The sequence below is a fragment of the Loxodonta africana genome, chromosome 8, assembly GCF_030014295.1.
Source record: "Loxodonta africana isolate mLoxAfr1 chromosome 8, mLoxAfr1.hap2, whole genome shotgun sequence".
Classification (NCBI taxonomy): Eukaryota; Metazoa; Chordata; class Mammalia; order Proboscidea; family Elephantidae; genus Loxodonta; species Loxodonta africana.
Window position 1 is genome coordinate 88,461,895 of NC_087349.1, and position 27,594 is coordinate 88,489,488.

At 39.7% G+C, this 27,594-nt stretch overlaps 1 protein-coding gene across 7 annotated transcripts in view; it reads left to right on the top strand.

The window, feature by feature from the left end:
• The first annotated feature begins 14,103 nt into the window (after positions 1–14,103).
• The window catches only part of TAX1BP1 (Tax1 binding protein 1), a 92,969-nt gene continuing 79,478 nt past the window's right edge, over positions 14,104–27,594 (top strand). For 5 of the 7 annotated variants that reach the window (XM_064290101.1, XM_023544326.2, XM_023544325.2 and 2 more), the window contains exons 1-2: positions 14,104–14,233; positions 19,810–19,978. In XM_064290101.1, the coding sequence (XP_064146171.1) occupies positions 19,817–19,978 (162 nt within the window). In that variant the 5' untranslated portion in view covers positions 14,104–14,233; positions 19,810–19,816. The remainder of the gene's footprint in view (positions 14,234–19,809; positions 19,979–27,594) is intronic. The other 2 variants (XM_010587199.3, XM_064290102.1) reach the window with 1 other exon arrangement.

Consider the following 27,594-nt stretch of genomic DNA (forward strand, 5'->3'; position numbering starts at 1 on the left):
GACACCGAGGTTTTGTAGGAGTTGTTTACCCTATTCCTTTGGGTCAGTCTTTGTAGAATGGGCAGCTCTAAGGCCTTCTGGCTCAGTAGTGGTCTCTACTATTATCCTTCCAAAAGAAGTGAGACAAACTCCAGGGGCAGAACCAAGGTAAAGGAAGTCAAGGTCTGGGAAGAGCTTTCAGACATTGGTGTTGTTATCCTAAACAAAGGAAAGAGAACTTGGGGCATGTGTTCTATGGTTTGATTAATGAAACTAGGCCCTGGTTTGCTTTGTCCAATGGACAGGGGCCTGATTAGTCTCCTATGAATGTGCACAACTTGTCCTGAGAATGACCAGTCTACAGCTGTAAGGAGACCAGTGAAAATTCACTACTGTTGAAAAAGCAATCCAAAATCACGTTCCTAAAAGGATGGGGTAGTCGCATTATCTCCAGGAAAAGGACATTCTAGGTCCAATTGTGGAATACCATGATGGTCTATGTTTCTAAGGGTTAAACTGGCCAGGGTAAGCTGGCTTCTAAGTAGTGGCCTTGAGAAGAGCTGATTCTAGAATAGAAGCCTTTCTAAGACATTGCCGACCTGGTAACCTTGGTGTAGTAATCTAATCATTCTTTCTTAGTCTCTCCCAACTGGACTAAGAATGATAATAACTAACCTATACGGTACCTCAGCATTTAAAAGTGCTTTCTCCCATCCTCCAATGCTTGAGTAGAAAACTCGGGACAGAGAATCTATCAATTTGATGGGGACTCTAAGCTATACAGAATGTCCATTTATTCTTTCAATTAATTTTTTTTTTTTATTTCCCTTACGTGTCAGGCAGTTCTAGGCATAGGGACATTACAGTGAATAAAATAAAATCCCTGTCCTAATGGAGTCTATATTTTTACAAATGAAAATATAGCAAATATCAGATAGTGAGAAGTGCTATAAAGAAAAATAAAGCAGGATAAAGAACTAGAAAAGTAAAAAAGGATGAAAGGAATGCTGTTTTGTATTGAGTAGTAAGAGAAGGTCTCTCTGAGAAGGTGACATTTGAGCAGAGACTAGACTATATTAAGTAAGTATGCTATGTGACTTTCTGGAAGAAGACTGTTCTAGGCAGTGGGACCAGCATGTGCAAAGGCCCTGAGGCAGAAGCAAATTTGTGTAACTTTTTATTTTTTATTATGGAAAATTTTAAACATAAACTAAAGTAGATGGAATTATATAATTAATCCATGAACCCAGTCTATATTTCCAACCAATTTATCACCCCTCCCCTACCACCATATTGGCTTGTTTTAAAGTAAATCCAAGGCATCATTTAGTTCATTCATAAATACTCAGTATCTCTAAAAATAAGAAAGCTTTTCTTTAACAGACCACAACATCACCATCACACCTAAAAATTTTTAATAATTCCTTAATATCTTCAAATGTTCACTAGTGCTCGACCTTCCCAAATTTACTCATATGTATTTTTTAATAGCTGGTACATTCAAAACAAGATTTAAATAAGGTTATTTGCCATATATGAAAAGAAGCCAGGAGGATAGTGTTGCTGGAAAGAATACAGCCTATTACTAAGGCTTACAGCCTCGTGAAAAAAAAAAACAAAACAACACTTGCTGTCTAGTCGACTCCAACTTACGGCAACCCTATCTGTGTCCGAGTGGAACCGTGCTCCATAGGGTTTGCAATGGCTGATTTTTTGAAAGTAGATCCCTAGGCCTTTCTTTCAAGGCATCTGTGGATACCTGAGACTCTAACCTCTCCGTTAGCAGCCAAGCATATTAACTGTTTGCACCACCCAGGGGCAGAATCTAAACACCAGTTAGGGTAAGCAGAAGATGGTGAGCAGTGGTTACCAGGACAACAGGAACTGAGTGATGAGTGTTGGCTAACAGAGATGCTCAGGCTTGTTTCCATTTACTAGGAATGTTGCCCTGGGGGGTCCGCCCCCAGACGGAATGATTCAGAATGGCTGGGTTTCAGGTGTGAATAGAATAATTTAGGAGCCTACCAGAACTAATCTGGAGATAAGATTGCCCTGCCCTAGAGGCCCATGAATCCTTCTGCCACAGCACTCTCAAAGTGGCTGGACAGGACAGAATACCAACATTTGTTCTAAACACTATCCTAAAAATTAAAAACAAAAAACAAAAAAACAACCTATTGCTGTTGATTCTGACTCATAGCAACCCTATAGGACAGAGTAGAACCCCATGGGGTTTCCAAGGAGCAGCTGGTAGATTTGAACTGCCGACCTTTTGGTTAGCAGCCAAATGCTTAACCACTGTACCACCAGGGCCCGTACACACCAGCTCTTCATTCTCATGGAGTTCCTGGGTGATGCAAACACTTCACATGCTTGGCTGCTAACTGTAAGATTGGAAGTTGGAGCCTACTCAGTCACCTTGGAAGAAAGGCCTGGCAATCCACTTCCCAAAAAATCAGTTATCAAAAACGTATGAAACACAGTTCTACTCTGACACTCATGGGGCCACCATGAGTCAGAGTCCATTCAATTGTAACTGGATTTCATTCTTAAAATAACCCTGCAATATAATATTTTTATTTATAAAAAAATGAAACTGAGGCTCAGAGAGGTTAAGTATCCTATACAGTGTGGAGAGTAGATTTGAGTACTGGCCTATCTGACCCTAAAGCTGGTCTTCACTTTCTGATATTATGTCACGTATTCATTGCTGTCTTCACTTTCTGACATTATGTCATATATTCATTTTTGTGTATTATCTGTTTCTTCCCCACCAGAATGTAAGCTCCACAAGCAGCCTCAGCAGCTACTCTTCCTTTTCTTTTCTTTATTTGTTGTAAATATAATCTATCACACAACTTTTGCCAATTTAACGTTTTACAAGAGTACAACTTATTGACAGCAATTACAGTAATTGGCTGTGCAACCCTACCTTAAACAACAAGAAATTTCCATCACTATTAACCCTCTTTCACCCTCCCTCCTGCCCTTGGTAACCACTAATAAACTCTGTTCTCTATACCTTTGCCTTTTCTTGTCTCTTTATATAAGTGAGGTCATACGATACTTGTTCTTTTATGATTGACTTATTTCACTCAGCGTAATATTGGTGACCTTTCCAATGGAGCTTTCAGTGAACTGGTGGGAGTTGAGCACATCACAGTGAGCTGAGGGATGAATGGTCAGTGAGTAAGTCGAGATGGATGGTTAATGAACATGTAGCAGTGTGAATTTTTAAACTCAGGGTCGTAATGAGTCGGAATCAACTCAACGGCGAGAGGCTTTTTTTGTTATTTTAAACTCAAAACCCACTGCTGTGAAGTTATTCCAACTCACAGCAACCCTATAGGACAGAGTAGAACCTCCCCACAGGGTTTCCAAGGTGTGCCTAGGGGATTTGAACTGCAGACCTTTTTGGTTAGCAGCCATAGCTCTTAACCACTACGCAACAGGGTTTCCATTTTAAACTCAAGTATGTAAAAAGTACACAATTTTTAATATATCCTACTAATTTAATTTCTATTTTGAGCTCCCCCCTTCCAGTTTTGTTAGGATTTTGGAATATTAGTAGTAGGATGGGGTAGGGGACCTTTGGAGGAAGGTTAGACAGGCCGTGTGGTATTGTCTACCTAGATGTACCCTCCCACCCTCTCCTGCCCAGAAAAATCTATTTCTAGACTTGAGGAGGAGGATGATCCATGTTCCCACCATCTTTATGTTGCTGGATGAAAACCCCAGATTTTGCTTGGCCTGACTTGTTACAACCAATAAGCAAGAGGCCCAGGTGGGAGATCAGAAAGAAGCCTTTACTTCATTGTATAAGAAAAGGAGCAATCCGGGCTGCTGCCTCCAAGACTGCTTGGAGGCAGCTTGGGGAGGTGGGCTTTTACAGGGAGCAGACAGGGAAATGTAAATTTATCATGAATACTCAGGATTGACTTTCACGCAGGTGCTCAGAGTTTAGGGATGACTATGCATTTTCTGTAGACAAGGTTTTGATCCCCCAGGATGGAGGAACGGATGAATTTTTCTTCACTACAATGTTAAGTCTCCACCCAGAGGCGAGTTGAGGCCATCTATGGTCCCTTCTGTGGTTATCTCATCAAGGACAATTTCAGAAGAAAGGGCGGCTTATTTTGCTTGGTTTTTAGGAGGATAAGTCAGAGCAGTGTCTCTTAAGAGGGCTGGGTTCTGAGGGTGCCTGCCTCATTTATACCCCTTTCACCCTGGCTTCTTTTCAAATGATTTTCTCTGTGGCCTGAATCCTTTACCCATTTTGGGGTTTGAGTCTTTTAAAAGAAAAACTAAAAAGATTCTCTTTCTAGCTTCTACTCCTTTCCCTAAGGCAACAAACCTATGGGTTTGATAGGTGGCAAGGGTTGGAAAGGTGGTAAGCTATAGAAGGGGAAAATACCAAGAAAAAATAAATTAGTATCTCAAATATACTATTATGTCACGTAGTTTGGTCTTTAAAGAAGTTCCACAGGGAAGGGAAGAAAAACAGGATAATGGTTGGAAGAAGACATGAGGCAAAGTAAGAATCTCCTGGAATGACAGCAATTGTGATTCAGAAAATACAATTAAGGTCCCTTACCTAAAGAAATCTTCCCTACTGATACATGAAAGCCTAGCATTGACAGGTTCATTGCTTCATGTTCAAAAGTCTTATTTTGAGATCCTCATACTTGTGTAAGTTCCTCACAGTCACAGAGTTAATATTGAAAGTCAGTTTTTTTCCTGGTTAAGACTGGTTGGTGCCTGAGGAGATAGGGACTGTTGGACCGAAGAAAGGATACCTGAAAAGGAGGAAAAAGTATAGAAAAGGAAGGATTCCAGAAAGGGAATTTTGTTTGCTTCACAACTTGTCTTAGAACTTGCTTTATCACAGTAATCAACCTCAAAAGCCAATTCTCACAATTAACTAATAAAATGCATTATAAATCACTTTCTAAAGACATTCAACGTAAGTGCTTAATAATAATGTCATTTTCCTTTTTGTCCTCAAGGTAGGATCAACACAGCTATAGTCTCTTCTGAGAATAAAGGCATTCTTTCATCTAGTAAAGTCATTGCTAAATGGCAATAAATCATCATTCATTGAATTCTACAACCTAAACTATATATGTTACCAAAGAAATTCTAGCCCCTATGCATCATAATTAACATGGAATAACAGTACAAAATAGTGGTACAACAAAGAGCTATACGGCAATAAGCCTAGCTGGTCAAAACTAAATTAAGTCACCAAGCAATTACTTAAGGGGAAGAAAGAAAATCAATTAAGACAGGTTCTGCCTGTGTAGCTAACAGGAGAGGTAGAATGGTTTATCAGCCTACGTCCAGTCAGGAGACAGAAACCACACAGTAATTTGAACGGGTGAAGTTTGAAATAAAGAATTATTAACTACAACAGGGGATTGGCATAATAAAGCTATTAAGTAAAGGGAACTTTAAAAAAATATAAGAATATCAGATACATAGAGCAGGTTCCTATGGTTAAGACACAACACTCAGGCAAGAGTCCCTCCCAGGGCTGAGATCCAGACCTTATTGCGAAGGGCATGGCTGTGGATCACTGAATGAAGAAGTCCTACAGAGAAGTCCCCGTGGTGCTGTATTGATGGAGCTTGCTGGAAATCTACTTCCGGAACTTGATAGAAATATACCTTTTGGAACTTGCCAGAAATCTGCCCTTCAGGGTTCTCACTGAAGGCACTCTGCCATAAAACTGCTCAGATGGGGGTACTGGGGAGGAAAATTGCTGGGTGTTGCTAGCCTCTGTATTACAGGGATTGGAAACCGGAGAAGGCCCCTACCTTGCAGGAGCTGGACACTGGCAAAGTCACATGTGCTGCAAGGGTCTGCTGGAGTGTACACAGGAACCAGGAAACAACTCTTTCTTCCTGAACTGTCTCTTCAGTGCCTTCCTTCTACTAACAAATCTTAACAAAGTTGTACCAGCTGGCAAAGGAAAAATATTTAAAGGACCTAGATGCATTTTCACAGAAGAAGCAAAAAGGATGAATTTGGAAGTGAGAGGCAAGAAATTGATAATTAGCAAAACAATCAGCCCTAAATTCCCTCCTTCAAATTTTTAGGTGCCTCAAAAAATGCTTTAATGTTGTATTAAGTAGGCTGGGTATCAGTAAGGTAAATGACTGAATTCTCTCTAATTGTGGACAAATTCCTTTCCACGAAGCTCTTGATTCCCAGGCAAACCTCAGGATGTGGTCAGACACCAGCTTAGCATCCCTGGAAAGTGCATGAATATTAAGATGGATTTGCCAATCTAGAGAAACAGCATGTACATTATGATCTTAAAGCAACTTGTTTTGGTGTGATGGCGGCAGCATTCAGAATGAAGTCGGGTGAAGAATGGGTGGGAAATGACAGAGTGGAAGACAGACAATTCTTTCTACAAATGAGAAGTTTGTTTGTGAAGGTGAAGACAAAAAAAGGGACCAGCTGGCGGGAAATAAGATGTTGGAGAAGTTTTTAACAAAAGCAAGAGACTTGGGCATGATTAAAAGGCAGTGGCAGAGATCCAGTGGAGATGGGGGGCTTGAATATAAAGGAGAGATAAAGTCGGGTTCCCAAGAAGGTAGACGGAGATTGGATCTGTGGAAATAAAAACACATTTTAGCCTAAAACTTTCATTCAGCCTTTGTTAAAAATAAAACTTTAAGTTACTGTAGAAAACAGTCTGTGGTTCCTCAAAAAGCTAAACATAGAATTATAGTGAACCTTCCATATCCTCAGGCTCCGCATTCGGGGATTTAGCCAACTGCCTGCGGAAAATACCTGGGGAAAAAAACAGACTTTTTTTTCCTTGTCATTATTCCCTAGGAAGGACCAGTCCCTGGAGAAGGACATCATGCTTGGTAAAGTACAGAGTCAGCGGAAAAGAGGAAGACCCTCAACAACATGGACCGACACAGTGGCTGCAACAATGGGCTCAAGGACAACAAGGATTGTGAGCATGGCGCAGGACTGGCCAGTGCTTCCTTCTGTTGTACACAGGGTCCCTATGAGTTGGAACCCACTCTATGGCACCTAACAACAACATTACCTAAACAATACAGTATAACAACTATTTATGTAGCACTTACATTGTATTAGGTATTATAAGTAATCTAGTTGTTGTTGTTGTTAGGTATTGTTAGAAGGCACTGAAGAGACATTTCAAGAAGAAAGAGTTGTTTCCTGGTTCCTGTGTACTCACTCAGCAGACTCTTGCAGCACATGTGACTTTGCCAGCGTCCAGCTCCTGCAGGGTAGGGGCCTTCTCCAGTTCCCAATCCCTGTAATCTAGAAATACTTTAAAGTATAGGGGAGGATATGTGTAGGTTATATGCAAATACTATGCCATTTTATATCAGGGACTTGAGCATCTTCAGATTTTGGCATCCCAGAACCAATGTCTCGTGGATACTGAGAGACGACTGTACCATACGCCTGTACCATATGTACCCAGCATATGACCAAACAATTCCACTTCTAGGTATAAAATCAAAAGACTTTCTTGAAAGCAGGGACTCAAACAGACACTTGTAAGCAAATGTGTCATAGCAGCAATATTTGCAATAGCCCAAAGTTGGAAACAGCTTAATTGTCCATCAACAAATGAATGTATAAACAAAATGTGGTATATACACACAATGGAATATTATTTAGCCATAAAAAGGAATGAAGTTCTGATACATGCTACGAGATGAACTTTGAAAACATCATGCTAAGTGAAATAAGCCAAACACAAAAAGACAAATATTGTATATTTCTACTTTTATAAAATATCTAGAATAGGTAAGTTCATAGAGACAGAAAGTAGATTAGAGGTTACTAGAGGCTCTACCAGGGGTTACCAGAGGGAGGGAAGAACGGGAAGTTATTGCTTAATGGGTACATATTTTTGGCCTGGAATGATAAAAAATGTTGGAAATAGATAGTGGTGATGTTGTACAACATCGTTAATACATTTAATGCCACTTAATTTGACACTTAAAAGTGGCTAAAGTGGCAAATCTTGTGTTATATATATTTTACCACAGTTAAAAATTTTTTTTTAACTTTAAAAGTTTCTTTTAATAACCAAAAGAACCCCACCAAAGCCGTTGCTGTGGAGTTGATTCTGACTCATAGCAACCTTACATGACAGAGTAGAACTGTCCCATAGGTTTTCCAAGGAGTGGCTGGTGGATTTGAATTGCCGAACTTTTGGTTAGTAGCTGAGCTCTTCACTACTGCACCACCAGGGCTACCTTTTAATAACATTTAATAATTTTTATTAATTACAAGTGCTATTTATATGCAAACGACTAAAAAATAAAGGTATTTAATGGGAAATACGGAGAGGAAAGAACCTTGTAGACACTAATCCTTTGAGAATTCAAAGTACTGTGTTGGCTATTACCTTCTCAGTAAGATAGGGAAGAAAGGTTTAGACAATATTTATGTTACAGTGACTTCTGAGTTGTGTGAGGTACAAAGAACACTGTTAGGGGCCAGGTGGGGCAAAGGTCTTATTAAATATAAACTTTTGCAGGCTATTTCTTAATACCATAATTTATAGTTTCTCTCTTCAATACTGCTAGAAACTCCCCAAGAGGGTCAACTGTAACTTAAAAATTTTTGTTTAATATTTCCAGACACAACTTTTAAGTGGTAAAATACATGATGACTACAGAAGCTGCGACATATGTTTGTTACAGGAAATTGCACTTAATCTGCAAGATAGAAAGTCAAGAGAGTTTAGGGTATTGGAAATAATGTAAATGAAATGATAATCCACAGACTCTATGCTGGATGATGAGGGAAGTATCAAAAGGAGAAATCTTAATGGATTAGACACCCTGATGAGTTTGAAAAATATCTATAGTTAGCATAGGTGAATAAGCAAATTAGTTGAATAGGAGGTGTTGTCTAAGAGCAGGATGCTTCGTTTTGAAGATGGAGCAGTTATGGGTGATAACAAGGTCTAATCTATGACCTTATGTATTAGTTCCCTAGACCTACTTTAGCAAAATACCACAAACAGTTCTGGAGGCTGCAAGTCTGAAATCAAGGTAGCAGCAGGGCCATATTCCCTCTGAAGGTTCTAGGGAAGAATCCTTCCTTGCCTCTTTCTGGCTTCTTGTGTCTTTGGCAAGCCTTTGCATTCCTTAGCTTGGAAGTGTATTGCTCCAATCTTTCTCTCTGGTTGCACATGGCTTTCTTCTCTATGTGTTTCTGCATCTATGTCTGAATCTCTCTCTCCTTTTTCTTATAAAGACACCAGTCATTGGATTTAGGATGCATCCTAATCCAGTATGACCTCATCTTAACTAATTACACCTTTAAAGACCCTGTTTTCAAATAAGGTCACATTCTGAGGTTCTAGGTGGACATGAATTTTTGGAGGACACAATTCATCCCAGGCCATCATGGAAATAGGTGTCTGGAGTAGAGGGGAGGAGATGAGGGATTGAAGACATTAAAAGGCCAAGGTGAAGGAAATTAGGGAAACAATTCCATCTACAATAGTGTCTAAGAGAATAAAATACCTAGGAATAAATCTAAACAGGGATGTGAAGAACTTATATAATTAAAACTATAAAACATTGCTGAAAGAGATAAAAGAAAATTTAAATAAATGGAAAGATCTTCCATGTTCATGGATCGGAAGACTTAATGTTGTTAAGATTTCAATACTACCCAAAGCAATCTATAGATTCAATGCAATCCTGATCAAAATTCCAGCAGCCTTCTTTACAGAAATGGAAAAATCAATTCTCAACTTTATATGGAATGGCAAGAGGCCTGAAGAGTCAAAGTAAAGTTGAAAGAGAAGAACAAAGCAGGAGGACTCACACTTCTTGATTTTAAAAGCTATAGTAATCAAAACAGCCTGGTACTGGTATAACATTAGACATACAGACCAATGGAATAGAACTGAGAGCCCAGAAACAAACACACACATCCATGGTCAACTGACTTTTGACAAGGGTGCTGGGAAAATTGGATTTCCGCATGCAGAAGAATGAAACAGGATCCATGCCTCGTGCCATACACAAAAACAAATTCAAAATGGATTAAGGAACTAAATGTGCCAACTAAAACCATATAATTCTTAGAAGAACCAGCAGGGCAATGCTGTCAGGCCTAGCTTTTAACAATGGATTATCTAATATAATAACAAAAGCACAAACAGCAAAAGACAAAATAAATGGGACTTCATAAAAACTAAAAACTTTTGTTCATCAAAAGCCTTTACCAAAAAAGTAAAAAGACAACCTACCAACTGTGAGAATATCTTTGGAAATCATACCTCCAACAAGAACCTAACAACCAAAATACAAATAAAACTTCCACAACTTAACAACAAAAAGACAAACAAGCCAATCATCAAGTGGGCAAAGGACCTGAACAGACATCTCACCAAAGAGGACATTAAAATGGCCACCAAACACATGAAAAGATGCTCAATGTCATTAGCCATCAGAGAGATGCAAATCAAAACCACAGTGAGATACCACTTCACTCCTATGGCTTAAGATTAAAAGACAAATACAAAAACAAACAGAAAACAACAAATGTTGGTGAGGATGTGGGGAAATTGGAACCCTTACCCATTGCTGGTGGGAATGCAAAATGGTACAGCCGTTGTGGAAAGTAGTATGGCAGTTCCTCTAAAAGTACAACAACTATATGATCCAGCAATTCCACTCCTAGGTATATAGCCAAAAGACTTGAAAGCAGGGACTCAAACAGGGACTTGTGCACCAGTGTTCATTGCAGCACTATTCATAATAGCCAAAAGGTGGGCACATTCTAAATGCCCAGCAACAGCTGAATGGATAAACAAAATGGGGTACTGTACATACATACACTGGAATACTACTCAGCCAGTAGGAGAAATGAAGTCTTGATACACACTACAATATGAATGGAGCTGGAAGACAATATGCTGAGTGAAATAAGTCAATCAAAAAAGAGCAAATATTTTATGACCTCAGTTACATAAAATGACAAGAAAACACAAATATATAGAGAACAAAGTTTATTAGTGGTTACCAGGGTCCGGAGAGGGGGAGAAGAGGGTGTTAACAGTGATGGAAATACAGAGTTAAGGGTAGAGTTGCACAGCCATTACCGTAATTGCTGTCAATAAGTTGTACACCCGTAAAAAGTTGCATTGTCAAAAGTTGTGTAAGATATTTACAACAAGGATAAAAAATAGAGTAGCTGCTGAGGTGGAGTATGTACAACAAAACACCTCATGGGATTTGGTTTCTTGGTTTGGAGGTTTAGGGTCATGGTTTCATGGGACACCCCAGTTAATTGGTCTAATAACATGTTTACTGCCTCTATTCTACCTCCTAGTTTGTTTCATAGTGCCCGGGGTCTTAAAAGCTTGCTAGAAGCCATTCAAGGTGCAACAACTGGTCTCTATTCTCCTGGAACAACAGGGGAAGAGGAGGAGTCAGCAACAGTAGGAGGGTATGGAACGTGAGGCTAATAGCCTCCATGAACAACTGTCTCCTTTGCCATGAGACCAGAAGAACTGGATGGTGCTTAGTTACCATTACCTAACATTTTGATCAAAACGGGGAAAACACAAAACAGAATTTCGATTCTGATGGACTCCAGACTTCCTGGAGCCATGAAGGTTGGATGAACCCCTGAAACTATTGCTCTGAGATAATCTTTAAGCCATAAACCAAAAACATTCCCTCAAGTCTTCTTACAACCCTACAACAGTTTAGCTTAATTAGTAAAAAATGCCTGCCTTGGGCATTATGCTCTTTTAAGAATTATGTATATGGGATCAACTTGACAACAGCAACTTGAAAGATTAGATAGGAACCTTAGGGGACAGTGAATTTATGTTAAAAGGGGAGAAACAACTCAGAAAAGGAGAGTGAGGATGGTTCCTCAACTTGAAGAATGTAATCAGTGTCACTAAATGGTACATGTAGAAACTGTTGAATCGGTGTATGTTTTGTTGTGTATATTCTCAACAACAAAAACAAAATAAATATATTAAAAAAAATAAGCCAAGATGTTGGAACTCTCATCCACGTAGACACTGAAGGGCTTAGAATGGAAACCAAGTCTGGGGAATAGGTGATAATATTCAGTGAAAGAGGAAGAGTGACTTGGAGATCAGCAAACAACAAGGAGGAGAGAGGGTGGCGTAGCTGAGTGATGTGCACCTCAAAGGAGCAAAGTTTTTTTATAAATATGTGGGAGAATAATAGTCAGGAAGCAATAAGGAGGAAGGAGTACATCAATGCCATCTCCTAACACATCGGGTATGAGAAAATAAACCACCTTATTGTAGAGTGTTCTGAGTCCTCTCTTTTCTTTCACTAGCCAAAGCCCACCATTATTCAAATCCCATCTTCAACAGCTCCATTTCCTAAACAAAGTTATGTTGTTGTGGTTAGTTGCCCTCCAGTCCGTTCTGACTCATGTCGACCCCATGCGTGCAGAGTAGAACCGCCCTATAGGGTTTTCAAGACTATGACCTTTCAGAAGCAGGTTGCCAGGACTGTCTTCTGCAGTACCTCTGGGTGGGTTCAAATCACCAATTTTTTGGCTAGTAGTCAAAAGAAAACCTTAATACAAACACTAAGGAAAACCAGTGTTCTAAAGGGTGAGACAACTCATTTTGCCTGGTTTTTAAAACCTGCAATGACATTTCTTTATCACGCCTATTTGAACTTGGTTCTAATTTTCAACCCATGCTGAACTACAGTATTGTCCCATTTAAACAAAGAAAAAAAAAACCAAACCCGGTGCCATCGAGTCAATTCCGACTCATAGTATAGTGACCCTACAGGACAGAGTAGAACTGCCCCACAAGGTTTCCAAGGAGCGCCTGGTGGATTTGAACTGCCGACCTTTTGGTTAGCAGTCATAGCTCTAAACCACTATGCCACCGGGGTTTTTATAGTATAGTTTTTATAGGCTATTATAGTAAGGGAACATATATAATAGTCAAAAGTGATAAATGAAATTGCAATTCAACAGAAAACAAAGGGCAACATTCGCACCCGCAAAATAACAACCCCAACCTTAAAATAATACAGGTAACAATTCACAGAAATGCGATTGTGAAGAAACCAGTTCTGGAGTGAGACCAAATAGAATCACAGAACATTATTAGAACAGAAGAGCTTCTCAGAGAAACTGAGGATTTACAGTGATCGTAGTTAAAAAGGGACAAGACTGACTAGGAGTTAGGAGAGAGCGTTGGATTTTAGAAGTTGTAGCCCTATCCTTGTGGTCGCTCCCTTCGCTTCTGCTGTGTGCAGCTAGTCCATTCCAACTCATACAAAAACCAAATCCATTGCGGCGGAGTCAATTCCTACTCATAGTCAATCCTATGCGACAGAGCAGAACTGCCCATAGGGTTTATGAGGCTGTAAATCTTTACGGGAGCAGATGGCCAGGTCTTTTTTCTCCTGTGGAGCGGCTGGTGGGTTGGAACCACTGACCTTTCGGTTAGCAGTCAAGCGCTTAACCACTGCGCCACCAGGGCTCCTTCCTTTGGTTCTATTTCCTTATCTATAAGATAAGTGGATTAGTTTAGACAGATTTTTAAGATCCAGGCAGTGGCATGGTAATTGTCCATGTGCTCCTTCGCTACCTTTTTTTTTTTTTATTAACTTTTATTGAGCTTCAAGTGAACGTTTACAAATCAAGTCAGACTGTCACATATAAGTTTATATACACCTTACTCCGTACTCCCACTTGCTCTCCCCCTAATGAGTCAGCCCTTCCAGTCTCTCCTTTCGTGACAATTCTGCCAGCTTCCAACTCTCTCTATCCTCCCATCACTTCGCTACCTTTTATCGCACTGGTTAAGTTACTTAACTTTTCCGTGTGTTTCCCCATTTTGTAGGTCAAAATAACAATTAAAAAAAAAAAATCCAAACGAACAGGGCCTGTTTTGCTGGAACTAGGTGTCTGAGTGAAAATTGCCAGGTAGAAAGAAAGGGGAAAAAGCAGCGGGCCGGAGAAATGCGCGCAGTTGCCTGGGCCGCAGGCTTTGAATTGTCTACTTTGGGGCAGGTGTGGAGTCGCGGAGCCCCAAGCGGCGGCGGCGGCGGCGGCGGCGGCGGCGGCGGAAGGGACAGCCCTATGGGCGGAAGTGACGCGACGCTGGCTCCCGGCCCTGAGGGGAGGTCTCGGAAGGAGTTCGGCAGTTGATGGCGTCTCGGGATCGGAAGCCTTTCTGACGCTCCCCCGTTGGCCGGGAGCCCCTCACTGGGTAAGGCGCCTTCCCAGGTCTGCTCCAGCGCCCTTGGCGGGGCGGGCCCCAGTGGGAGCTCTTTTTGGGAACCGTGATACGTCCCTCAGTCCCCGGAGTCTAGGGCCCTGGCCGGTCCAGGGAATATTCTCCGTGGTGACGATGCTGGCAAATGACTATGCTTTTCTTCCCGAGGAGAAACCATTCCTGCCGGACTGCTATTGTGACGGGAAGTGGAGCAGTTTCGGTTAGCTGTGGAGCTGGAAAAGCCATAAGTGGCCGCTCCACACGGAACAGGCCTTAGAGATTTTGCGGAGGCGTGTGGGACGTGGACCCTTGGGCGGGGGGCGAGCGACGCGTGTGACTCAGCCCGGAGGAGGAAAAAAAATCTTGTCAGAACGCTAGGGTGACTGTTGTGAGGGCAGCGTGTGCGCTCCTGGCGACGGCAAGCTGGGGAAAACATCTAGGTGGAGCCCGGAAAGGAGGCTCGGCCTCGCCTCTGCGGAGGAAAAGCGAGCTGTTTGGGTCGAGTCGCCGGGTGGGTGAGGAGGCGGAGACTCCTTGCGCCGCCCACATTTTAGGGCCGCCGGCGGAGTTAGCCGCTCAGGTACGACCTTGTTTATTTACCTGGGCTGCAGAATCAAGAAACTGATTTTTGTGAGGTGTTTAGAAATAGCCCCTCCCCTTAGTACTCACAGGGATTTTTTAGTTTTTTTAATTTTCCGAGAAGAGTCACGTTTTTCTTGGCTTAGTCAAAAGTTTCTTGATTTCACCCCTCCTTCCTCCGCCTCCCCCCGCAGGTAGTGAACGTGTCCAGACAGGAGCTCTTGCAGTCTCTCTCAGGAGTTTCCCTGGCCTAGGATTAGAGTTTACAGAGCTTATCTGGGGGTGGGGTGGAGGAGGGGTGGGGGAGTGGACTGGAGGTGGGGGGGGTGGTGTTGGCGGCGTTTTGTGTCACTTTATTGGTAAATAAAGTATTACACCTTGCGGTTCTAAAAGAGGGCTCATTGCCTTCAAAGTGGTTTTTCGGTATAAAGAGCTGAGGCCAGACTTTATCGTTCTGTTCTTGGGGTGGATTTGATTCCTTGAAGGATTTTTTTTTTTACTCTAGAAATGACTTTTTTTTTTTTTTTGGCAATGTGATCGTCAGACTTCAAAGAACATTCTGTTGTAGTTTTAATTTTCTAGTCATCACATTCTTACACTGTTTACAACTATGGCTGCCGCAATTTGTGTAGAATTGGGGTTGCTATGAGTCGGAATTACGCGAGGCAGCGGGTTTAGGTTTTTTTGTTGTTGTTTAGAGGTCTGTAAACCAGTTGATAGTCTTTGAGCTAAAGCATGAATAATCAGAAACTTTCAAAACGTCAAAAAATTTTTTTTATCCTTCAGATGTTTGTATGCCCCATAAGGACTGAATTTGGAGGTAATTTTAAGAGTTCATAATTTTGTTGTTGTTGTTAGTTGCCATCTGGTCGATTCTGACACATGGCGACCCCGTGTATGTAGAGAAATGCTCAATAGATTTTCAAGGGTGTGACTTTTTGAAGCAGATCGCCAGGCCTGTCTTCCCAGGTGCCTCTGGATGGGTTCAAACCACCAACCTTTTGGCTAGTAGTCCCATTGCTTAGCTATTTGTGCCACCCAAGGACTCCAAGGGTTCGTATTTTTTTTAATCCAAGATTTTTTAAACTTACACTAACTTTGTTGGTGGTTATCTGAATTACGACACTCAGAGCACAGAAAACATTCGTGGTCTAGAATGCACTGTTTCTATGGTAGTACATCATACATGGAGTTTTTAGTACTAATCTGCTTTATTTATTTGCTTTTAGTAACGCTTGTAGAGATGGTAAAATGAAGCAATATTTTGCTAATCTTGGTTTATTATCTTCTAACACATTTATTTATCCCACTGTAATTTTTAAAGCAAATTTAAGACATCAGTATTTCACTTATAATTAGTTTAGCATTTCTGATACTTTAAAAAAAAACACCATAATCACATTATTACCCTTAACAAAGTTACCTTATTTCCTTCTGAATTCTGTTAGAGCTGGTAGATTATTATCTAAATTAAAAAGCTTAGTTCAGTTCTATATGTTTTCTCCACAGAAGTACTCAGTGGGTCTTTTTTCTACTTCAGTTGACTAAGGTTCATATTTTTGGATTAGTCAAGTAAAATGAATACCAGGAGCCATTGAAAGATACCGCAAAAGCTAGATTTATTTGAGGCTTGAAAAAGTTGCAAGAGGAGGGAGTAAAGATAACCTTGAAATGCCTTTTTTTTACCCCCCCCCAAAAGAGTCCTTGGGTAGCCCAAATTTATTGTAGCTAAATTTTTTTTTTTAGATACTTAACCCAGTGCCCACTGGATGTTATTTATCTTTTCTTTAGCCACTGATGAATTCCCAAAATAACAAAATTGGATATTAGACCAAAAACTTTATATGTAGTCTACAGTATAACACACATAAAGGAATTCTAGTGGTGTTAGGACTTGAAGGAATATAGTTGAAAACCTGGAAGAGATGAGGTACTGCAGCCAGCATGTGTATGCATTTCAGAATTTGTTTCCTAGTCAAATGTATCTGTCTCTTTAATTCTTGGCAGGAAAATTTTTACTTATCCTTGGCTTAATATACCCATGTTTCTAGAGATGTACTTTAGAGGGTGGAAAGCAAAATTTGTTATGGTAAAGCTGCTTCCATTTCCCTTTGTGTGTAGGGCTGTGTTTCCTCTCCAACTGAGGCACAGTTGGTAGTTTTTTTCTCAGCTACACTTCCCAATCATTACCACAAGGTGATGCAGTGACTTTGCACATTACTTTTTCACCGGGCCCTGTGTTTGTGTGCGTGCCTGTAGGTAGTGTTTAAATCTGCGTGTGAATTTTCTTGATATCTTGGCATTCTCAGTGTATTTCAACTTTTTTATAAGCTTTCCCATCTCTTCACTCCTTATCTGTGGGAAGAGTGAATCAGAGGAACTGTGGGGGATTAGACTTTTTATTTCACTATTTAAAATGGGTAATTATATTCAGATTGCATTCATCTATGTTAACATTTTTATGACTAGAAGCTATCTTGGAACTTAATAAAAAGAAAAAACCAAAGTAATGAGAGTGGAAAAACTTTTGTAAAATACATAATTATGGTCTCATTGAACTTTATAAAAAGATTGGATTGCTGAAGGGGAATTGTTGTTACATGCTGTTAAGTTGGTTCTTACTCATAGTTACCTGTGTACAACAGAACGAAACACTGCCTGGCCCTGTAAAAAAAGAATGCCATCCTCAAAATCGCTTTTATGCTTGAGCCCATTGTTGCAGCCACTGTGTCAGTCCATCTCGCAGAGGGTCTTTTATTTTTCTGCTGACCCAGTGCTTTACCAAGCATGATATCTACCTCCAGGAACTGATGCCTCCTGATAACAGATCCACAGTATGAGAGACATAGTCTCTCATCCTTGCTTCTATGGAGCATTGTGGCTGTACTTCTAAGATAGTACTAATAGAAGTTGGTTCAACTGATTTAGCTACAATATCACTTGGTATCTTGTAACTAATAATGAACATTTTTTAAAAAGAACTGGAGTGCATGGCTTTTTTTTCTTCCTTGTTAAACCACTGACTTGAAAGGAGATTATCATTAATGACTTCCTAAGTATCGTGACATCTCCTTGAGCCCAGATTAGCAGAGACAACTCAAAGAAACAAAACTCTTCAGTTATTTCAAGCACAGTTCCTCATTTCTTTGCCAAGTGTTGTTGCTTTCCTGAAGGCTTCAGGTTACCAGGTGGGGAGGATTAACAATTAAGCTCTTCTGTGAAATAGGGTTATTGATAATAAAGCCCCTTTGTTAGTGGGCAGAGGTTAAGGAGTATTGCATCCTGGCAAACCTCAGTGGGGAGAGGCTAACAGAGACAACTGGCCTCGTGTTGTACCACATTGACTTCCAGGTTCACTATTTTGACAGTTTATTTATGGAATGTCCAGTATATTGTTGCAGTAAAGCAGTTCTTTGACCATAATAGAAGCATCGAGGAGACAGAGGAGAAACAGGAAACAAGAGAAGCGGTTATTTTCTAAAGTGTTGTTTCAAAACTTAAAAAATTTGGCTGAGTATTTCAAACAAGTCAGCAAAAGAAATAGTTGTAAAAGCAAACTGTCTTAGCTCTTTAGCAATGAAGCTTTCATAATGATTGCTAAAATATGAGTAGTCTTACTGCTGTAGTTGCCCTGTAGAAATTTCATTGATTAGTGAAGTAAATTAGATGAATTTGGTTAGCAAAAATCCTGCTGCAGTTTTCTCCATTGTTACAGAGATTCTTATTTTGATGACTCAGAGGCAGGTACCATAGGGTTAGTGTCAGAGTTTGTATACTGTAGAATCAGTGATTATGCTGAGTGTGTGACATAGTCTGTAGATTACTTTTATGAGCAAATTCCCAGTTTCCTTTCTCTGAAAAGCAAAGCAGAAAATGCAGAAAACATTTGGGTCTTGCAGTTTTTTTATAATCCAGTGTCACCATTCATCTGCTACCCAGTGTTTGGTGTTCACTAAGGCGGTTGAGCATTCACTGAATCTGTAAGAGATTTTCAACAATATATACGTATTTCATTGTCACTATATACTTAATTTTTTAATGCACATCTATTTTTAATCACTGAATATATGGAAAGGATACATGAATAGGGGAAGTCAAGGTAAGATCACTGAACCCAGAATGAAAGAGTAGAATCGGTATTGTAGAGAGGAACAAAGAGGCTATTTCAGGGGATGCAGTGGATCAGATTAGGGAGGAAATGATCAAGTTTGAGAGTTCGATATAGAAAGAAAAAATGATGTAATGGTTGAGTGCTTGGCTGTTAACCGAAAGGTTGGCCGTTCGAACCCACCCAGGGGCTCCATGGGAGAAAGATCTGGCAGTCTGCTTCTGGAAAGATTACAGCCTAGTCGAAATTGACTCAATGGCACCTAACAACAAGGACATCCAATAAAATAATGACTTTTTGCTATCCTTGTTTCAGTTTCGTAGTGTCTGTTGCTAGGGGCTGGTAAGTTTATATTGGCAGCTTGTAGACTGAACATTTCTGATTTATTTGTTTCTGGTTGCAACAGAAGCAAAGGGCTAGGCTTTCCAGGAGAGTTGACAGTTGTTTTTTTGTTCTTTTAACTTTAATGGTGGTGTAAATGGTTACGTGCTCAACTACAAGCTGAAAGGTTGGAGGTTTAAACCCACTCTAGAGTTGCCTTAGAAGACGGGCGGTCTGCTTCTGAAAGGTCACAGCCTTGAAAACCCTAGGGAGCTGTTCTACTCTCTATGCATGGGGTCGGTATGAGTTGGAATTAAGTCAGTGGCACGAACAACAATCCCCATGTAACTTTCTGAGCCACATTGGCTTTAGTTATTTCCCAATTTGATTGTTTTTATATTTAATTCCATTTTTAAGGAGGTGTTCCAGTGTTAAAGTATGTATCTTCTCAATACTTATGGCATTCAAATATCTGTAAGTTTTGCATTAAATGTTAGGTATTTTCTGAAGATACATGGTTTTTGTAGATGGTATCATTCAACATATTAATTACTTCTTTCAGGTACACAATGACATCCTTTCAAGAAGTCCCATTGCAGACGTCCAACTTTGCACATGTCATATTTCAAAATGTGGCCAAGAGTTATCTTCCTCATGTACACCTAGAATGTCATTACACCCTAACTCCATATATCCATCCACATCCTAAAGATTGGGTTGGCATATTCAAGGTAAGAGAACTTTGATTATTTCTTCCATGAAGGCACACTTCATTTTCTTTTTAAACAAATTGACTAGTTTATAGTAGCCTTTGTTTTAACTCTACATTAAACATAATTTTTGTCAACATCACCATGAAATCTTTAACAAACAGTACATGGTAGTATAAGACAAATGTTGGGAACTTCGCTTTAATAGGCTTTCCTTTCTATGGTCAAAAGATTCAGCTTCACTCAATCAAGGACTTGTGAAATTTTTTTCATAATGTTCCTATTTTCTCCATTCCTTACTTGAAAAAAGGAGTTCCTATATCATTTATTGCCTGTTCCAGTCATTTGTAATTAATATGTATTTGTACCTCTACAGCCATGTTATTATATCATCTGTTGTTGTCATACATTGTTTAAATATTGCTTATTCTGTCTTGCGCTGTTATATATGTGTGTTCTGTTTTACATTACTGAATAGTAAATTCTTTGATGGCAAAAGTCTCAGGTCTGGCAAAAGCCTGCTTGAAAATTATCTTGAAATGATCATTACAGTGGTTCCTCATTGCGCTGGAGGTTTTCTAGCAATTTCAACTCTTCAGAATGTAGTGGAGAACTAAAACATAAAAGTGCCCTTTGAACAGTCAAGATAATGTTACAAGTGTCTGAACAATAAAACTCATATACTTTTCTCCTGGGTTACTCTAGAATTTCCCTCAGAATCAGTTTGTTTTATTCTAGATATGGTTCCAGTGGGCTTGAAATTTTGATTGTCTAGTCTATACAAAAGGAGCTTTGGTGGTACGCTGGTTAAGCCACAGAGCTGCTAACTGAAAGGTCAGTGGTTTAAACCCACCAGCTGCTCCATAGGAGAAAGATGTGGCAGTCTGCTTCCATAAAGATTAGTCTTAGAACCCTATGGGGCAGTTCTACTCTGTGCTGTAGGGTTTGCCATGAGTCAGAATCAACTTGATGGCAATGGATTTGGGTTTTTTGGTTTAGCCTATATAAATTAAACAGCAAAATAGAAAGAAATAAGAATAGCTGCAATAATTAGCCATATTGAGAGAACCTAGAAGTGACAGTGTAGGCTGGTAGAGTGAGGAGGGTAGGAAAGCTATATTTGGAAAGAACAAACTTTTGGCATTTATATTACATTTGAATTCCTTGCTTTTAAAATGTTTTATTTATTTTGTTGTTGAAAATATATGCAGTAAAACATACATGAATTCGACAGTTTCTACATGTATCATATACTGACATTGACTACATTCTTCGAGTTGTGTAACCGTTTTCACCTGCCTTTTCTGAGTTGTTCTTCCCTCTTTAACATAATTTCACTGCCCCGTAAGGTTCCTATCTACTCTGAAGTTGCTGTTGTCAATTTGATTCCATGTATAGATAGTTCTTAAAAGAGCATAATGCTCAAGGCAGAGATTTTTTAATAGTTAAGCTAAGCTATTGTTTGGTTTTAAGAAGACTTCAGGGATATTTTTGGTTTCAACGTGGTCTCAGGGCAATAGTTTTAGGAGTTCATCCAACCTTCATGGTCCAGGAAGTCTGGAGTCCATGAGAATTTTAAATTCCGTTTTGCATTATCCCCCTTCTGGTCAGGATTCATCTGTGAAATCTTTGATCAAAATTTTCAGTAATGGTAGCTGGGCACCATCCAGTTCTTCTGGTTTTGTGGCAGAGGAGGCAGTTGTTCATAGAGGCAGTTAGCGACACATTCCATATCCTCCTCCTCTTGCCGACTCTCTTCCTCTTGTTCCAGGAGAATAGAGACCAGTTGTTGTATCTTTAATGGCCACTTGCAAGCTTTTAAGACCCCAGGTACTACGCAGTGAACTAGGAGATAGAACAGAAGCACTGAAGATGTTATTAGGCCAGTTAACTGGGATGTCCCATGAAACCATGACCCTAAGTCCCCAAGCTGGAAACCAAATCCCATAAGGTATTTGGTTGTACATAATCTGCCTCAGCAGCTATTCTTTTTCTTTTTTAATCCTTCTTATAAATATATCTTGTTGTTATTGTTGTAAATATATCTATCACACAGCTTTTGCCAATTCAACTTTTTACAGGTGTACAACTTATTGACAGCAATTACAGTAATCAGCTGTGTCGCCTTACTTAATAAACACAGTAGTCCCCTCCCTTGTGCCCCGGTAACCACTAATAAACTTTGTTCTGTATACATTAGCATTGTCATGTGTTTTTATAAGAGTGAAAACCCACCAGTTTGTCCTTTTATGATTGACATATTTCACTCAGCATACTGTCTTCCAGCTCCGTCCATATTGTAGTATGTGTCAAGAGTTCATTTTTCCTACTGGCTGAGTCGTATTCCAGTGTATGTATATACAGTACCCCATTTTGTTTATCCATTCATCTATTGATGAACATTGAGAATGTTTCCACCTTTTGGCTGTTGTGAACATTGCTGCAGTGAACATTGGTGTACAAGTCTCTGTTTGAGTCCGTTCTTTAAAGTCTTTTGGCTATATACCTAGGAGTGGAATTGCTTGGTCATATCGTAGTTGTATTTTGAATTTTTTGACAAACTGCCACCCTGTTTTTCACAATGCTGTACCATTTGCATTCCCCCCAGCAGTGGGTAAGAGTAGCAATTTTCCCACATCCTTGCCAACATTTTTTTTTTTTTGAAATCATAGTCATCCTAGTGGGAGTGACATGGTATCTCATTGTGGTTTTGATTTGTATCTCTTCCATGGCTGATGACACTAAGTGTCTTTTCATGTGTTTGGTGGTCATTTGAATGTCCTTTTTGGTGAAATGTCTGTTCACGTCCTTTGCCCATTTTATAATTAGGTTATTCATCCTTTTGTTATCAAGTTGTTGAAGTTTTATATATATTTTGGTTATTAGGTTCTTGTCAGATACATGGGTTCCGAAGATATTCTCCCAGTCGGTAGCTTGTCTTTTCACTTTTTTGGTAAATGTTTTTGATGAACAAAAGGTTTTAATTTTTATGAGGTCCCATTTATTTATTTTGTCTTTTGCTGTTTGTGCTTTTGTTGTTATATTAGATAATCCATTGTTACAAGCTAGGCCTGACAGTGTTGCTCTGCTTCTTCGTCTAAGAATTTTATGGTTTTAGTTTGCACATTTAGGTCCTTAATCCATTTTGAATTTGTTTTTGTGTATGGCATGAGGCATGGATCCTGTTTTATTTTTCTGCATGTGGAAATCCAATTTTCCTAGACCGTTTATTGAAGAGACTCTTTTTTCCCCATTGAATGGACTTAGCACCCTTGTCAGATCAGTTCCTTTTAGAATTTCTCACTCCTTGATGCTGCTAGATAGATGAGTTATTACTGTTTACTTTTTATGTTTGTTTGTTGTTAGGTGCTGTCCCGTTGGTTCTGACTCATAGTGACCCTACAAACAACAGAATGAAACACTGCCTGGTCCTGTGCCATCTTCACAGTGGTTGTTATGTTTGAGCCCATTCTTGCAGCCACTGTGCCAATCCATCTCATTTAGAGTCCTCTTTTTCATTGACCCTCTGCTTTACCAAGCATGTCCTTCTCTAGGGACTGAACCTTCCTATAACATGTCCAGTATACACGAAACCTAGTCTCGCCATTCTTGCTTCTAAGGATCATTCTGGCTGTACTTCTTCCAAGACAGATTTGGTCATTCTTCTGGCAGTGCATGGTATGTTCAATATTCTTCGCCAACAGCATAATTCAGAAGCATCAATTGTTCTTCAGTCTTCTTTATTGTCCAGCTTTCACATGCATATGAGGTGACTGAAAGTACTGTGGCTTGGGTCAGGCACACCTTAGTCCTCAAAGTGACATCTTTGCTTTTTAACACTTTAAATAGGTCTTTTGCAGCAGATTTGCCCAATGCAACGCGTCGTTTGATTTCCTGACTCCTGCTTCCGTGGGCGTTGATCGTGGATCCAAGTAAAATGAAATCCCGTTTGATTTCTTGACCGCTGCTTCCATGGGCATTGAATGTGGATCTAAGTAAAATGAAATCCTTGACAACTTTAATATTTCCTCTTTATCATGATGTTGCTTATTGGTCCAGTTGTGAGGATTTTAGTTTTCTTCATGAGGTGTAATCTATACTGAAGGCTGTAGTCTTTGATCTTTGTCAATAAGTGCTTCAAGTCCTCTTAGCTTTCAGCAAGCAAATCATACACCAATTCTTCATTTTCTACATCTACATTTAGTGACGTTAGTTACATTCCTTGAGTTGTTCAGCCATTTTCACCTACCTTTTCTGAGTTGTTCCCCCATTAACATAAATTCCCTGCCCCCTAAAGTTTCTGTCTAATCTTTTGAGTTGCTGTTGTGAATTCGATCCCACGTATTGTGCCCAACATGCCTCTCCTAGAGTGACTCAAGAACTGTTGTTCAGTTTTTCTCCCCCAAAGAGTTTGAGGCATAATTCTGTATTCCTGCTTACTGTACTCAGAATTGGGATTGGGTTGCATCTTGCCCAACTCCTCAGTGGACTCGGTTGTCTACATACCTGTTTTTGGTGCTAACAGCCCAGCATAGGGTACATGTGACATTTCACAGCATGGTCAGCCACTCTTTCAGATGGGTTCCTCAAACTTAAGCAGTCCAAATAGGCAAAGAGTAAGTTACTATTTTAGTCTACCAGCATGTAACAGCCTAAGCTGTTGTGATCCAATAACAGAAAACACAGCAAGGACCAAACACACCACTCAACAATCTCTTTCATGTACAAGTTTATTTGTTAACAGATTGTATTCCGCCCATTTTGTGTTTTTCTTTTGGAAGAGAAAAGCTAGGAACAGAGTTTTCTCCCTTTTCCTTACTTCTTTGGTCAACTGTACTTCTTTTAAGAATCGTATAGTCATAGACTCATTATTGAAAGGAACAAGATGGAATTTCAGCAATTATGAGGAGAGTATTTATTTTGTGTCCTGCCAAGAGAGCAGTGAGTAGTGTCCTAGTGGTTAAGAGCTTGAGCTTTGGGCTCAAATTCTGACTCAGAGATTTACTAGCCTTTTACTAGGTTTCTGATTTGTGAAATGAGGGTGATATTTACTCTAAAGCAAATACCAAGTAAACTGTTACTGTTATTCCCAGTGCCACATGAATCAGATTATCTAACTGTGATGTTAGCAGGTTGGTTTTTTGTGTTAGCCATCACAAATAAATAATACCCTCAGCACCCCTCTTGATGACCTGGTCCAGGTAGAGCCTGTTTGCTTAGGGAAGATTTTTAGATTGGAAGATGAAATGATAAAAAATCAAGAAGGATGTTGCTGTAGATACTGTTTTTTTTAGCATCAGTTTATAACAGGGTTTCAAACTGGTTCTGTCCGGTTTGAACCCCTACTGGAGAATTTGCCTTTGTAACAAATTTCCTGCTGAGAATTTGCATTTCTCACAATAATCCAGGAAGTTATACCTAAAAATTACATGGGGATCTTGTTAAAATGTAGATTCTAGCAAGAGAACTTGTTCAAAATGTAAATTCTCAGCAGGGGCTCAAACAGAACAAAAAGAATGAGGGTATGATTTATACCAGGTGGATCAGTTGTGGAAAAAACTTTAGATGGGCTTTTCCTCAGGAGACGGTAGAGACATTGTGGAGGATATGAAATGAAGGACAGAACAACTGTCCCTAGTAAGGTGTTTGTCCTTGAGTGTTAACAAGTGCTAACTTTTAATGAACACTTATGTCCTAGGCAGTGTGCTAGGAGCTTTAAAGGAGTTTTTTAATACACACAACTTTTTGAAATTAGCACCATTATCTCCACTGTACAGAGGAGGAAACAGAAACAACTTGTCTGAAGTCATACAGCTAATAAGTAATCTTTTCAGGCAGTCTGATTGCACATCTCATGCCCTTAATCACTAAAGTTTATGCTTGCAATAACTACCAATTATGGAGTGCTCTTTATGGGTCAGGTACTCTGGTAAGTGCTGCTTTTACATTCATCATCTAATTTAATCCTCCCAACAACTCTAAGAGAAAAAACTGAGGTGCAGACAGGTGAGGTAAATCACTTATTTTACTGACTCTTGAAGCTTTTCATCTGTAAAGAGATGAAGAGTGTCTTTCAGACTTTTTTTTTTTTTTTTTATGCTTTAGGTGAAGGTTACAGAGCAAAATAGTTCCCCATTCAATAGTTTATACACAAAATGTTTGGTGACATTGGTAACAATCTCCACAATGTGTCAGCACTCTCTCCATTTCCACCCTGAGTTCCCCATTTCCATTTGTCCAGCTTTCCCACCCCTTCCTGCCTTTTCATCTTTGCTTTTGGGCAGATGTTGCCCTTTGGATCTCATATAGATGATTGTTCTAAGGAGTACTTTCCTCATGGGTGTTACTGTTCACTTTATAGGCCTGTCTGTTATTCAGCTGAAAGGTGATCTCTGGGAACGGCTTCAGTTCCAAGTTAGAAGGGTGTCTAAGGGCCAACGGTGTCTTGAGGGCCATAGTCTCAGGGATTCCTTCAGTCTCTCTCAGAGCAACAGATGTAGTCTTTTTTATGAATTTGAATTTTGATCTACATTTTTTTTCCTGCTTTAACCAGGACCTTCTATTGTGATCCTGATCAGAACTGTCAGTAGTGGTAGCTGGGTACCATGTAGTTCTTCTGGTCTCAGGCTAGTGGAGGCTGTGGTATCTGTGATTCCTGTGGTCTATTAGTCTTTTGAACTAATTATTTCCTTGAGTCTTTTTGGTTTTCTTCACTCTTTTTTGCTCCGGATGGAAAGAGACCAATAGTTGTATCTAAAATGGCCGCTCACAGGCTTTTAAGACCCCAGACACTACTCATCAAAGTAGGATGTAGAACGTTGTCTTTATGAACTGTGTTATGTCAGTTAACTTAAAATGTCCCCCGAGACTATGGTCCTTAGCTTTCAAGCCCAGTAACTCAGTCCTGCAAGGTGTTTGGTTATGTCTAAGAAGTTTCCATAACTGTGTCCCCATTCGCTCTATTATATATATGAATGTACATGCAGCACATATAAATATGTGTGTAGAAATATCCACAACTATACGGATATATGCACGCAGGTGTACTCCCATATGACCTCCCACACTTATTTGGCATACATATCTACCTGTGCATCCAGTTGTAAATTATTGTTTGTTATTACTATTGTTGCAGGATTGTACATGCTATAGTATTTACCGTAGTTGGCCTTTATCCTTGCATACCTCTCAGTGTCTTCCTTTGCCTTGGTCATGTTGTGCTGACTTCTCTCATACTGCGTATTACTTTTCTTTTCACTAGAATTAACTGTGTCTAGTGTTAATTTTTTTTTTTTTAGTGTTAACATGTTAGTGATTCTTCCTTTCTCTTGCTCCCATCCCTGGTAACCGTCAAAGAATGTTCCTTTCTGTGTGTAAACCTTTTCTTGATTTTTTTATAATAGTGGTCTCATACAATATTTGTCCTTTTTAACTGACTTATTTCGCTCAGCATAATGACCTCTAGGTTCCACCATGTTGTGAGATGTTTCATGGATTCATCGTTATTCTTCATCATTACGTAGTATTCCACTGTGTGTGAGTATCGAAGTTTGTCCCTCCAAAAATGTGTGTATCACTTGGGCTGGGCCATGATTCCTGGTATTGTATGATTTTCCTATATGTTGTAAATCTTGTCT